The sequence below is a fragment of the Pogona vitticeps genome, chromosome 5, assembly GCF_051106095.1.
Source record: "Pogona vitticeps strain Pit_001003342236 chromosome 5, PviZW2.1, whole genome shotgun sequence".
In the NCBI taxonomy this organism is placed as follows: Eukaryota; Metazoa; Chordata; class Lepidosauria; order Squamata; family Agamidae; genus Pogona; species Pogona vitticeps.
This window is the reverse complement of record NC_135787.1, coordinates 194,983,945-194,998,690: the sequence shown is the minus strand read 5'-3', so window position 1 is coordinate 194,998,690 and position 14,746 is coordinate 194,983,945. Positions and strand designations below refer to the sequence as shown.

The 14,746-nt window shown below is 50.8% G+C and overlaps 1 protein-coding gene across 1 annotated transcript in view; it reads left to right on the top strand.

Annotated features, from left to right (window-relative positions):
* Window positions 1-14,746, top strand: part of KCP (kielin cysteine rich BMP regulator) — a 79,963-nt gene that overhangs the window by 39,562 nt on the left and 25,655 nt on the right. The window contains exons 21-30 of the mRNA XM_078376812.1: window positions 250-356; window positions 562-655; window positions 1,890-2,063; window positions 2,919-3,001; window positions 3,198-3,291; window positions 3,651-3,833; window positions 4,352-4,522; window positions 4,707-4,883; window positions 7,166-7,251; window positions 8,177-8,267. Coding sequence (XP_078232938.1) covers window positions 250-356; window positions 562-655; window positions 1,890-2,063; window positions 2,919-3,001; window positions 3,198-3,291; window positions 3,651-3,833; window positions 4,352-4,522; window positions 4,707-4,883; window positions 7,166-7,251; window positions 8,177-8,267 — 1,260 coding nt within the window. The remainder of the gene's footprint in view (window positions 1-249; window positions 357-561; window positions 656-1,889; window positions 2,064-2,918; window positions 3,002-3,197; window positions 3,292-3,650; window positions 3,834-4,351; window positions 4,523-4,706; window positions 4,884-7,165; window positions 7,252-8,176; window positions 8,268-14,746) is intronic.

Sequence of the window (14,746 nt, the reverse complement as noted above, 5' to 3'; positions counted from 1 at the left end):
GTTGAGCCCCTCTGATAACTCATTTTAGGAAGTTCGGACTAAACGCCGGAGCACGGTGGATTGAACCCCAGGCACTTCCAGGAAGAAAGGAGGCGAGATAGCGCTTGCTTCTCGAGAGTCGTGGGCAGGGTGATCCACAGCCTGCTTTCCTGCATGCATGGCCGCTTCCTGTCTCCTGAAGATGCCTACCTCCCGAAGCGCCACCGTTTGACGCTCTGCACCCTCTTCTTCTCTCTCACTCTCCCGCAGGCGAGTGCTGCCCGGGCTGCCAGCGGTGTTCCTACAACCAGCGTCTTTACAGCAATGGCCAGGAGTTTGTGGATCCGGAGAGCCCCTGCCAGCGCTGCCAATGTACGGTGAGAGCCCCCAGGGATTCAAAGGGCTCCATCTGCAAGCCTGAGGGCTCGAGCAAGGAGATCTGATGGAAAGGCGTGCCTGGAAGGGTGAACGTTCTCGTTTCCCTTAATGTGCGATGGGTGGATTTCAGGCCAGGGCAGTGTCTGAACATGTGCCCGGACGCTCCTTGGGAGCACAGGGCCACTGATGGGTCTTCTGTTGCAGGAGGGGACTGTGCGCTGCTCTGCCATCGTGTGTCCCCCGGTGAACTGCCCCCGTCCAGAGAAAAAGCCAGGATCCTGTTGCCCAAAATGTCCTGGTGAGTCCTTGAATCCCACATTCTGTCCCAAGAAAGATCCAAAGGAATTTATTTATTTGCAGAATTTATATCTCATGTTTCCATTTAATTGAGCATCACGCAAGGAGGGTAGGGTCGCCCTTCCTGGAAATGGGCGCAGCTGGCATTGCTAGCTTCAGCTGTTCAGGGCTGCTGGATGAATATCCAACAGCAAAACTGGTCCCAGAAGCAGTTACTCCTTTGCGGTATCCGTTTCTCACCCCCCCCCCCATGAGGAGCACGAGGGTTTGGAAATACAGTAGAGTACCACCATATCCGTGGGATCAGGGCCCACAGTTTCATGTATCCACTGCCTGAAAATATTAAATAGAAACCCACAGAGAAATGTGTTTCCAAGGTGTATTACCAGAACTGGCCATCAGAGGGGAACCAGAGGTTTCCTATATCCGCGGTTTCCAGCATCCACAGTGAGAGAGGGACTGGTGAACCGATCCCATGCAGATAACACAGTCCTATCGTAACCTGTTTCTATTAAACAGGAGGAAGAGCATCTCGAGAAATTAATGCTTTGGAAGTCTCGTAAAAAAAATGTTGAAGCTGACATTCTTTCAATGCATCAGTTGGCACGTCCTCCTGTTTTAATGCAAAAGTAATAGTTTTTTCATGTGTATCGATTAAAATCAGTGTATTATTTTTAGACACTTTTCCCAGTTAGGACAGGCTGAAGCCATGCATCCAGAGAATCGCCCTGCAATACCACCGGCGGGATCTCTGGCTTCTCTGGATCAAACCTAATTTATTAATCCCATGTTTTTATTTTATTTTATTTTATTTTATTTCTCTTATTTATAGGCTGTTTTTCTCCCCGTAAGAAGACCCATAGACTTTTCCTGCTTTTCTTGCCCCCCTCCTGCTGCTGAGACTTTCCAGTTTTCCCACACACACCCCTTTTGTTTGCTAAGAGCTGAACTGTGTGTTACAGATAAATTGACATTAGAGGAGAGAATTCCTTAACGGCAGAAAGCATCTGACTGTTGCAGGAGGAGCTGTTTAACAAGCCTGTATCTGGACGGTTAAAGTAACCGTAATTCTGACAACCGGTTGTCTTTGATGGATCGTTCGGCTGCCAGTCTCCAAAAACCAGAGCTGGATGAGATTGGGGTGAGGGCAGTTTGTGGGTGTGGGTGCCCACGAGGGAGGTGGCACTGTCAGAGAGCTTTCTCTCCTCCTCCTCCTCCTCCCTTGTTTGAATCAGGCTGCACTCATGAGAACCGGGTGGTGGCGGAGGGAGAGGAGGTGCCCAACCTGCTGAACCCCTGCCAGGCCTGCGTGTGCACCGGTGGCGAGCTGTCCTGCGCCAAGCGGCCGTGCCCAGGGGCACTGTGCGCCCACCCTCTGCCAGGATCCTGCTGCCAGAACAACTGCAACGGTAGGGATGGTCTGGGCTTAGTGTTTCCCCTTGCACACACACCCCCCTTCGGCTGCCTCTTGGCCCTAAAACTGAAGGGTCTCAGACCCGGCCGTCCTGCCTTCTCGGGTCGCTCCTCTCAGGGTCCCCTGATGTGCCAATGGCAGGTCATAAATTTGGCCCCCTTTTGATAAAAGATCAAACGCCGCCATTCTCTCTGCCTGGAGCCTTCCTTGCAAGTTGAATCAGAGCTAGCTGGGTTTGCCGTGGCTTGATTCGCAGCACATTTCACGCTTGATTTCAGATCTGGGGATCCAACAAAGCCTGTGGATTATTTCGATGCCAGGATCCACCTTGGTCCCTCCGTCGAAAGGGGCGATTCCCCCTTTGCTCCGCTTCCTATGCCCTGGTGGGGATGGGAAGAGGAGCGTAGCCTTTCAGAAGCGATTCTCCCCCCCATCCCCTCCGTCTTTGATCCCTTTTTGACCCCTTCCCTCCTCTTCTTTCAGCAAGCGGCCCGAAGCGGATAGGGAACAAAGGGACAAATATAAAAGGGTTATATTCATTGCTTCGTATTCGTGGGGGTCTCTGGACCCCACGAATACGAAGCAATGAATATCTGACGAATATCCCAACTTGTCTTTATATTCATCCCGATGTTTAATTTTTATATCTTGAGGGTATTGTTTGTTTACATTTTATTGTTTCTATTTCCCTGCTTTTGCTAAATTCTATCTTAAGCTCACGGTGGTCTTCAGCCAGATGGGCAGTAGAAAAAATGAAATTAATTAGTAATGAAGCCCATCTCCCCGCCCCCACCCCTCTGTCTTCAAGCGAGCAAACGGGGGTGACCTTAACCCTTCCCTGCCCGCACAGGCTGCAACTATGCCGGGAAGGAGTACCCCAACGGAGCCGAGTTCCCCCACCCGACGGACAAGTGCCGGCAATGCCACTGCATTGTGAGTCCCGGAGGGGCTGGGAAAGCCTCCCCCAGGAGAGGGCGTTCGGGGGAGATCAGACCCACCTCCATGGGGAAGGGACCGGGGGTGGTCCTCAGGGTCTCTGGGGAGCCCTTCCCACCCACCCCCCAGCCTTCCTGGACTGAGCTCATCCTGCTGGGGTGTCCCTTTTCTCTGTCCCCCCCTTTCCTTCCAGAACGGGAACGTCCAGTGCCTCACACGACGCTGCCCCCCTCTGCTGTGCCCTGAGCCCTTCTTGATGCCCAGCCAGTGCTGCCCGCAGTGCCCAGGTACAGCAAGGCATCGAGCCAGATCCTGACCCTCCTCCGATGAGCGGGGGGGGGGTGTGTGTGTCTCAGGATGAGGGGGAGAGATGGGGAAGAGAGTCTGGCTTCCTGGTTTCCTTCTGCTTGGGTCTCTTCCACCCGCCTGGACCCCGAGCGAGGGCTTGCGGGAACACAAGAAATTCACATTTTGGGGTGGGTGGGGGTTACAGCCCTCCGGATCGGCCAGCCAGCACAGCTGCCTTTGGGGCTACAACGCCCAGACTGCCAACGGGGGCATTCTGAGATGCGTAGCAGTGCTTCCCCGGGGGGGCAGAAACCCCCCACCCCATGTAACTGCCCCTTTCCCCTCTCCCTTCTGGCAGCCCCCCCAGCCGGCTGCCTTTACCTGGGGCTTTCCTACCAGCACTCGGAGCGCTTCTACGACCCGTCGGACAAATGCCGGGACTGCATGTGCAGCAATGCCACCATCACGTGCCAGCGGCAACCCTGCGCGCCCGTCCGGTGCTCCCACCCCTTGCAGGAGGATTGCTGCCGGTCCTGCGACGGTAAGGGGCTGTGCCAGCTTCCTCTGGCCCTTCCCGGAAGGGGAACCAGAAGCAAAGTCTTACCACGTCCGCCTCCGACCAAGGGCCACTGTGTTGGTCGCACCCAAATCTTCAGTTCTCCAGGGGTCCAGCACACGACCTTAGCAGCCTCAGTTGGGTCACGATTAAGCGTTGGGTGGTAACGACGTATTTAAATTAATCATCCAGATCCCTATGTGCCCAGGTACAAAAGGAAAAAAAAGCAGAGAAGGTCCTTAGTAGACCTGTTTTAGAAGCTGCTTGAGTCCCAGGCTGATGCTGCTGTCTCATGATGATAACAACCAAGTACATCAGCGGGAGGGGTCAATTGGCCAGTACCCATGCTGTCATAACCACAAAATGTTCAGTCCTCGCCTTATGAGCTGGACACTGTCTCCTCACCCCCTTCCAACCTATCAGGGACCTGTCAGGGAGTAGGAGACCCAGATGGTGATAACACACACACACGGAGATGGTCTTATTCCTTGTGTGCGCCCCAGGCTGCCTTTACCACGGGAAGGAGCTCCCCAACGGAGAGCAGTTTGCAGACCCCGAGGACCGGTGCAGCCTGTGCTTCTGCTGGGAGGGAAGCATCACCTGTAAGCCCAAGGCCTGCCCGCCCGCGGAGTGCCCCTACCCTGTCTCCGGACCGTGCTGCAAGGTCTGTGAAGGTACGTGGAGCGTGTGTGTGGGGGGGGGTGCGTCTGGAGAACACCCCTTGGGAACATTCCTTTTGGCGACGACAACTCCCAGGATCCGCAAGCACGCTGGCAGGGAGCAGGTGGATTCACGGAGCGGTCCCCGCCGCGGCTGTGAAGGTTTACCTGACGCCCTTCCTCTCCCGTCATCCCTTAGGCTGCGAGTACCTGTCCGAGCGCTACCTGAACGGCCAGGAGTTTCCGGACCCCCAGAGCGCCTGCCGCGTCTGCTCTTGCTCGGACGGCTTCGTCACCTGCTCCGAGAAGCCCTGCTACCAGGCCAGCTGCAGCCACCCCGTCCGGCTGCCTGGGCAGTGCTGCCCCACCTGCCTCGGTGAGGGGTGGGCGGGTCGGCTCCGGGGCAGGGAGAGGAGGAGGGCGCTGACACAACCGGGGACGGGGGGGATGAACGGCCGGCTGGAAGGGATCAGGAAAAGCCACACGAGCCTCGGGAATCCAGAATGGCCTTCTGTAGGGGGCGGGGGACACTGATGGGGGAAACAACCCATAAGGATGTCTCCCTGGCTGGGCTCATCTCTCTCCCCCCCCCTTACAAGTTCCTTTCTATGGGTCCTTCTGAAGCACCCCTTGCACTTTTGGTGGTGATAAGAATGAGGTGGGGGTCCCATGGCTGGATCTCTCTCTCTCTCTCTCTCTCTCTCTCTCTCTCTACCTACCTACCTACCTACCTACCTACCTACCTACCTACCTACCTACCTACCTACCTACCTACCTACCTACACTATTTCCCCCAAAATAAGACAGGGTCTTACATTAATTTTTGCTCCAAAAATGCATTAGGGCTTATTTTCAGGGGATGTCTTGTTTTTTTCATGTACAACAATCTGTGGCTCCCTCTAGGAGCCAGTCCTGGTTAAATACACCCTAGAAATGCCTATAAATACATACAGTGGTGCCTCGCTTAACGACGTTAATTCGTTCCAGCGAAATCACTGTAGAACAAAAACGTCGTAAAGCGAAATTTAAAAACCCATTGAAACACATTGAAAACCGTTCAATGCATTCCAATGGGCTAAAAACTCACCGTCCAGCAAAGATCCTCCATACGGCAGCCATTTTCGGTGCCTGTATAGTGAGCAATCCGTCCCTAAGCACAGCAGGGAGCCAATTTAAGCACCCGGCAGCCATTTTGAAAACCTGACGATCAGCTGTTTTGATTGTCGTAATGCGAAGAATCGGTTCCCGAAGCAGGAAACCGATCTTCGCAAAGCAAAAAAACCCTATTTAAAACATCGTTTTGCGATCGCAATTGTGATCGCAAAAACATCCTTGTGAAGCGAATTCGTCGTAACGTAGAGGTAACCATTAAGCGGGGCACGACTGTACTTCGGGGTGTGTGGGTGTTATTTAGTATCTTCAGCCAGTGGGTAAGTGAACAAGGTGATGTCGATCCCACGGACCGGCTGACTGTACCTAAAGCCTGCCAAGGGAGGTGATCACCTGCCGGCAAACCGTCTCAGAAATTCCATTTTTCCCTTCCTGAAAGCAACAATGCCACTGTAACAAACTAATGAAATCAAAAATTTTCCAGAGCCGCTTCTAGGGTAGGGCAACCAGAGCTTTGTAACTGGGCGGGGGGGGGGCAAAAGTCTGGAGTTTGACTGCCATTCACCCATCACCCCCAAAAGGTACCAGCCAGGCAGGAGATCCAAAAGATTTGTTGCTCTTGTTCTGAGACTAATGGCAATCTTAGGAGCGAGTGCTCTCCAGCCTATATTTATCCTCAACTGCCCGGCTCAGCTCTTGCAAACTCAAGCTTGTGGCTTCCTTTATGCAGTCCGTCCATCTCGCATTGGGTCTTCCTCTTCTCCTGCTGCCTCCCGCCTTTGCCAGCATGATTGCTCTTTCCAGGGATGAACTGGCCTTCTCAAGATGTGTCCAAAGTAGGACGGCCTCAGTTTCATCCTTCTTTGCCTCCAGAGACTGGATTTGATCTAGGACCCCCTTGTTCTATCTTTCTGGCCATCCGGGGCATCTGCAAAGCTCTCCCCCAGCACCACACATCAAATGAATCGGGGTTTTTCCCCCCTTTCTGTTATTGTCCAGCTTTCACACCAATACACGGTGAGCCCTGAAATGCGAGAGGGTGGTTGATCTTGGCCCTGGTCTCCTGGGACACCTCCTGACACTTGATTTACCTTTATTTAAGAAACTAGTGGAGAAGACAGTATTCCTGGGCATATAATAGCATTTTTCAAATCCTTGAAAGGTAGTCATCTAGAGAAGGGGCAGGATCCCTTCTCGATCCCCTCAGAGTGCAGGACACATAAGAATGGGCTTAAGCGACCCGAGGCCAGGTTTGGGCTGAATATCAGGAGAAACATCTTAACTGTTAGAGCAGTACGACAAGGGAACCCCATGATCTCGGGAGGCGGTGAGCGCTCCAACGCTGGAGGCATTGAAGAGAAAATGGGGCCACCCTCTGTCAGATCTGCTTTGGTTTGAATTCCTGCACTGAGCAAGGGGGCTGGACTGGATGGCCTTCGTGGCCCCCTTCCCACTCCTCCATCATTCTATGACCGCCCTCTCGCCATAGCTGGCTCTGGATACCCTTTCTTCTCTCTCTCTCTCTCTCTCTCTCTTGCCACCAAACAGGCTGCTTCTATAACGGCATCACGGCTGGCAACGGACAGACCTTCCCGGACCCCGGAGATGCCCTCTGCTCCCAGTGCACGTGCCAGGTGAGTCTGCCATCAAGTGTGAGCAGGCCATAAGGAGATATAAGTCAATACCCGTTGCATGGGGAAAGATACGGGGGGAAGAAGGAATAGTTCACCTGGGAAGGGGTTTGAGCCACAGGCGGCTGTCACAAGAGAAAGCAGCTTGCAGACGTGCTTCTTAAGTTTACCTGCATTCTTCAGTGAGTTATATAATCCAGGTGCATAGGTGAAAAAATTCTGGGGGGTGTTGTCATGTCGTTTCTTGCTAGGGATATGAATCTCACGGCTTTTGCTCTTGCACAGGAAGCAAGAAAAGGATCCTGATTATTTTTCTCTCCCCAAGAATTCCCCACCCCTTAACAAATCTCAACAGAAATCCTGGGGGGATTTCTTGGAAGTTTCATGCTTGTTTTTCCCAAAATGCCACGGTGCACGGATCATCCCGTCGCCTGCGCAGGATGGCCTGTGTCCTGTGCCGGATTCATTGGGCAGGTCGGACGCAGCGCAGGATTGTAACGCTTCCAGCACCAAGCAGCGTCTTTCCCGTGCAGGACTCAGTGGACGAGGGTGGAGCATTGTTTTTTGTAAGAAGCTGGGAAATTATGGCAATGCTGAGGGAAGTCCCAGAGAGGCGTTTCGGCACAGTGAGGCTCTGAGAATCAGCAAGAATGAGGAATTTTCTGACCCTTCTCTCTTGCTCTTCTCTTGCTCATGTCGTCCCACCAAGGCGCATGATGCTGATGGATCTTTGACCTCTAGGAGTCTGCATTAATCCTGCCATGTCCCCCCCCCCCGAGAGAAGCAGCTGAGGGAGGAGTGGCTGGTCAGGGCCCCACAAGGAAGCCGCCTGGGGTTCACGTCTGGGGCAGGCACGTCGGTTCACTTTCAGAGCGTGCCAGGTTGTGTGTCCTGTGGAGGCGAAACAATGCTCCTTCTTTCACTGCAGGCTGGCTCCGTTCAGTGTCTCAAGAAGCTCTGTGCTCCGGCCGTCTGTGCCCACCCTGCACCAGGGCCCTGCGGATGCCCCCTGTGCCAAGGTGAGTGCCCCCCGTAGCGAAAGCAGAGCCTCCTTGGGTAGATGAAGGAAGAGAAGAGCAGCACCCTAGAACTGGGCCCTCAGCAGGAAGGAGGGATCTTAATAAGCAATTACAACCCAAGTCTAACTCTTTAAGTTAATTTAATCTACAGCAGAATCTCCTGCTGCCTGAGAATGCTAAGTAAAACCCTTCAGAAATATGTATGACCCATATATACGAGCATGCAATGTATAGTATTTGATACCTCCCCATTTTTGCAGCCTCCCCGGCGGGAGGCTTGAAACTGATCCCCCAGAGATTGTTGTTGTTTAGTCGTCAAGTCGTGTCCGACTCTTCGTGACCCCATGGACCAGAGCACGGCAGGCCCTCCTATCTTCCACTGCCTCCCAGAGTTGTGTCACAAATTTGGCGACAGTAGAAATACGCAGAGTTATTGAAGACACTTACAAGTTCTTCTTTTGTTGCAAGACGGTTGTATTTACAAGTATTTACAGATATTTACAAGGCAGGCATCTCAACAGCATGGCAGGCACTCTTTATACAGTCGGGCATAATGCATGGCAGCAAGTGATGTAGGAGGAAGAGAAAGACACAAAGACACAGTCCACTTATATACATGTACATGGCATTCATGTTGGTTGCTTCGATGACACTGTCGAACCATCTCCTCCTCTTTCGTCCCCTTCTCCTCTTGCCTTCACACTTTCCCAACATCAGGATCTACCTATAGCTGAGAGTTTATACAAAAGGCCTTCAAGCCTGTTAAGATGAGGGGGAATGGTATGAATATCTCTGAGGCTTCCCATCCCTTTATCTTCATCAATCTTCGAGGGGCTGAGTGAACATCGCCACTTGGAAATGAGTTGGCCATATCTTCATTTTCATCAAGTGCCCCTTCTAGAATTGTTGTTTTTTAGTCGTTTAGTCATGTCCGACTCTTCATGACCCTATGGACCAAAGCACGCCAGGCCCTCCTGTCTTCCACTGCCTCCCGGAGTTGGGTCAAATTCATGTTGGTTGCTTCGATGACCCTGTCCAGCCATCTTGTCCTCTGTCGTCCCCTTCTCCTCTCCCCAGAGATCTCCTTCTCCCAGAGATACTTTGCTCTTACTGTCATTGCATTTCATCTCTGTCCCACCTTTATTCCAATAAAGAAACACAAGGCAATTCACAATAATTTGAAAATACATGTCTAAAGTCACAGGAAGGTAAGACATTATCATTAAATTAGATTAAATCAGTGGACATTTAAAAGCATCATCAGCTCAGAAAGTTAAATCAAACTTAAAATGCCTGCTCTCAGGTAGCTGCTTTGCGTGTGAGAGCCGTGGGCAAACGAAGCCCACGTTCGCCTCCCGTCCACCAACGGAGACCGGCTCCTTTCTAGACCTGCAGGAAACGTGCCGGGATGAACCGATTGTGACAAACCCAGACCTACTGGGATATGTCACACAGTTACATTAAGCTGCCACCAACCATTCCCTATAAGAAGTCACACAGACCAGGGATGGATTTTTAAACAATAAAAAGAATAAGGTTTATTTAAATACACACAGGGAAAAATAAGCAATCAGGTGTATAAAATAAAGTAACGTGGCTTATTCTCACTCATACAAACATACAGTTTGGTTCACCCAGAACCCTTAACTTGAAGCACAGACCCTGAACCTATCAGTTCTGGCTACCCAACAGACACCTGAACCTATCAGGTTGGTACTCTGACACACAGAAGTACCCTGTCTGACACACAGACTCCCACAACAGCTTCTTCCCAGCTGCTGCTTCGTCACAACCCAGTGTCTCTCAGCATCTCTCTCTCACCACACAGGCATCACATATTTATACAGTACAGCCCCTCCTCCTGATGTCCCGCCTTACACTTCCCATAGGATGGAACTTTCCCTCCAAACCCATGACAGACAGGTAACATCAGTGCTGTATGTAACACCTCCCCTCTTTATAAGTTGTTTTGTAGGGGGAAAGCTAACGTGCTTTTCACCAAAAAAACAACCTGTATAAAATACACAACAACAGTTATACATACCATATTATACTTACTTATACTTACATTCTAAGTTAAACCATAGCAAATAGGCATTTAAACATTTACCATTAACATTACATCAATTTACCTTTATTCATACAAACCAAATTCAAAACCAGGTACATTTTACTTTTGTCATCATTATATACATATAGTCCATGTTCTTTCGCCGTCTTCATTCTTCAGGTCTTCTTGATAAGGCGTCAGCAACACAGTTCACTGACCCTCTGACCACTTTCACTTCAAAGTCATAGTCCTGTAGGTTTAAAGCCCACCTCATAAGTTTGCTATTGTGGGTTTTCATTGTCTTTAACCATTGCAATGGTGAATGGTCAGTACACAGAATAAAATGTCTTCCCCAGATGTAAGGCTTGGCCTTCCGGATCGCGTAGACTATGGCCAAACACTCCTTCTCCACGGTTGCCAAATGTCTCTCACCTTTTTGAAGTTTCCTACTCAGGTAGGATACTGGATGCTGGTCACCATTCTCATCCTCCTGGCACAGAACTGCTCCTACCCCGCTGTTAGACGCATCGGTGTAGATGATGAACTCCCGGTCGAAGTCTGGAGCACGCAGGACAGGATAGTTGATTAACGCCTCCTTCAACCTCTGGAACGCCGCCTCACAGTCGCTGGTCCACGGGATGCGGTCATCAGCCTTCTTCCTCGTCAGATCGGTCAGCGGAGCCGCAATCTCACTAAACCTCGGGATGAACTTTCTGTAGTAGCCCACCAACCCAAGAAATGATTTGACTTTTTTCTTGGTGTTGGGTCTAGGCCAATCACGAACAGCTTCTATTTTGGCCTCCAGGGGTTTTATCACTCCTCCCCCTACCATGTGACCCAAGTATTTTATTTCTGGGCTACCCAGCTGACACTTGCTGGCCTTTACTGTTAGCCCTGCTGCACTTAACCTCTGCAGCACTAACTCCAGGTGTATCAGGTGATCTTCCCAGGTATTACTGAAGATCCCTATGTCGTCAATGTAGGCCACTGTAAAGTCACTGAGCCCTGCTAAGGTCTGGTCCATCAGCCTTTGGAATGTGGCTGGTGCATTTCTGAGACCAAAGCTCAGGACTCGAAACTCATAGAGACCAAAAGGGCTGCAAAAGGCAGTCTTTTCTTGATCCCTGGGATCAATTCTTAATTGCCAATATCCCTTTACCAGGTCCAATGATGAGATGAACCGACAACCCCCTATGGTTTCAATCAGGTTGTCTAGCCTGGGCATTGGGTAGGCATCAGGAGTGGTTACACGGTTTAATTTCCTGTAATCGACACAAAACCTAATGCTCCCATCAGGCTTGTCCACAAGGACTATCGGAGAGGACCAAGGACTAGAAGAGGGGACGATTATGTTCTCCCTAAGCATCTCGTCCAGCTCCTTCCGCACCTTGTCCCTATAGGGTCCCGTTACTCGGTATGGGGATACTGCCTGCGGGGGTGCATCCCCTGTGTGGATCCGATGCATCACTCCCTTCACTATCCCCGGCTTGTTGGAAAACACCTGTTGATATTTACTAAGCAGCATTTTTAGTTCTTGCTGCTGGTCTTGGGTGAGTGCAGGACTGATCTTTACCTCCTCTGGGTTGTATTTTACTTCCCCTCTACCCTCCCAGAAGGGTAATTCAGCTTCCTCACTCTCAGCTGCTTTTATCGCGAATAAAACCCTCTGTTCCCCTCTGTAGTAGGGTCTTAGGGCATTCACATGAACCACCCTCCTTGCTTGGTTCTCCTCCTGCTCTATTAGGTAGTTCAGGTCTGACATCTTGGAAATGACCCTATATGGTCCTGCCCATTTGAGCTGCAGTTTATTCTCTCTGCAGGGCCTAAGCCAAAGCACTTCCTCCCCTGGGTCAAAGTGCCTCTCTCTAGCTTTGTGGTCATACCATGTTTTCTGTCTGACCTTCTGAGCTTGCAGGTTTTCTGCTGCCAGCTCTAGATTTCTCCTTAGGTCATTCATCAAGGTGTCTATGTATGTCACAACGTCTAGTGGGTCATCCTGGGTGATCTGCTCCCAATCTTGCTTGATCAAATCAAGGGGCCCTTTCACCCCTAAGTGTGCAGCAGACATGTCAGAGTGACCCCTTTGTAAGATCATGGGGCGATACTTTTCAGGTACCACCAGCTGACTTCTGATCCCATCTCCCCCTTTTGAGATATTCCTCAGGGTTTCTCTATATAAAATCCCCTTTTTCTCCAGAAATCTCACTGGGGTTTCAGATGTTAGCTGGGCGTCAGTCACCTGTTCAAAACACTTTTGGAGAGTGGCGTCTGCCTTTTGCTCCTGTCCAAATCTGCTGTCTGTGGTTAAGGTTTCCACCACAGCTTCTGAACTCCCCTCTGCTTCCGTCTCTGGCTCATCATTACCCCCCTGAACTGTCCCTGTGGTGGCTTGTGAGCGTGTAATCACTAGCACCCGTTTCACATGTTCAGCCAGGTCATTTCCCACGAGCACGGCTGCTGGCAGAGTCGATGAAATTGCTAGCCTCCAAACTCCCCTCCAGCCTTGAAAGTTGACAGGTACCTCTGCTACTGGCAGAGAGATTACCTGCCCCTCAATCCCTGCCACCTTCATGCTCTCATTTGGGATTATAAATTCCCTAGGGATGATATCTGGATGGCACAGGGTTACCTGGGAACAAGTGTCCCGCAGCCCCCTATACTGACGGTCAAGTATTCCTACGTCCACCCCTGCTGTCTCAAACAACTGAGAATCTGTTTTTATCAGCAAGCAGCGCTTTACCTCCACAAGAGGACCATTTTCCTCAGCCTGATCAGCAGAGGTAGCTGTTCCAGACTGAGTAGCCATGGCAACAGGCTCCCTCTGTGACAATGAGCTTTGCTCTTTCTGGACACAGAACACAGCTTTTGGCTTGGTCCCACTAGAATTCTGAGGCACCATTCCTTTTAGCTGCTTTGATTTCTCACACTCTGAGATTAGATGACCCTTTCCCTGACAGAAATAACATTTTCTGGTGTATTTTGATTCTCTCTCATCTTGTTTTGATTTTCCCTCCAAAATCTGAGGTCTTGGTTTCATGTCTGAGGGCTTCCCTTCACCATGGGCCCCTCCCCCTTGCTGGCTTTTCCCTGGTCCCTGAGAGTACTTGCTGTAGGTTTCTTTGGGTTTACCTACAGATTTCCCCTCACCCAAGGGCTTTCTTATTTGGGAAATAAAATCTGCGATCTCTGCGGCTGCTGCCACAGATTTCGGTTTCCTTTCCCTCACCTGGAATTTCAATTCCCCCTGCAGGACTGAATAGAACTGTTCCAGTGCTATCAAGTCTTTAAGCTGCTCATAGGTCTCTGTCCCTTCCTGCGATAGCCATTTCTCAAGCAGCCTCTCCAATTGGGCCCCCACTTGGGTAAAAGTCTGCTCTGGCTTCTTGGTTAGGGACCTGAACCTTTGTCTCAGCTGCTCTGCATTTATCCCATGTCTGGCAAACACCAGTTTTTTAAACTCTGCAAAATCTTTCATCAGTTCCTCAGGCATCTCGGCATAAACCTCAGCCAGGCTACCACTGATTAAAGATCGCATGATGGTCATCTTCTCAGTTTCCCTCACTGAGAAGTCCACAAACGCTCTTTCCACTAAGGAAAAGAACACCTCAGGACAATCTCCCTTGTGGTACACAGGGAATTTCTTCAGGTCAGCCTTAGACAGTTGGCCTCCCTCAGAATCCCTATTATTATTATTGTTCTGGTTCATCATTTCCAGTTTTCTTAATTCAAACGCCATTCTCTCTCTCTCCAATCTTTCCTCCCTCTCCATTCTCTCTCTCTCTAATTCAAATTGCCTTTGTTTCTCTCTTTCCCTTTCCTCCATTTTTTCTCTCTCTAACCTTTCCTCCACTTCAAATTGCCTCATCCTCAGTTCATGCTGTTGGGCTATGAGCAATTTTCTGAGTTCTGGGTCTTGCTCTCCTGTGCTGTCACCTTGCACTGAGCCAAATTCCTCCTCAGAACCTTGGTCAATCTGGGGGTCTTTCACTTCACTCATGTCTGCTACTTTGCTTCGAGTCAAGGGCATAATCCCCCCTCAGAACAGGCTGCTTTAAAAAGTCAAGCCTCAAAATAAAACGACCACTTTTTTCCTTCTTGCCTCAGAACCAGCTCTCCCCAGAGATTGCTGCTGTTCTTCAGCACTAAACTGCAACAGTATCGAGTCAGAGCCTACCCCCCTCTGCTGGGCCTCTCAGCTGGCAAGCTAGCTCACTGTTACTATGCAGTTTTGCCTCAGCTTTTTCCCGCCAAAACTAGGCTGCCTCAGAGCACCTAAATCTAAGTCTCCCCAGTTGGCACGTTCTTCTACTAGCGCACCTCCCCGTGAGGTACACCTAGAAGATTACCTACGCGCCTCAGACTGTCCCTGACTAGACCCCCCTTGCTCTGGGCACACTTGCCAAGGCTTTGCTGGACCGCTGGACAACTG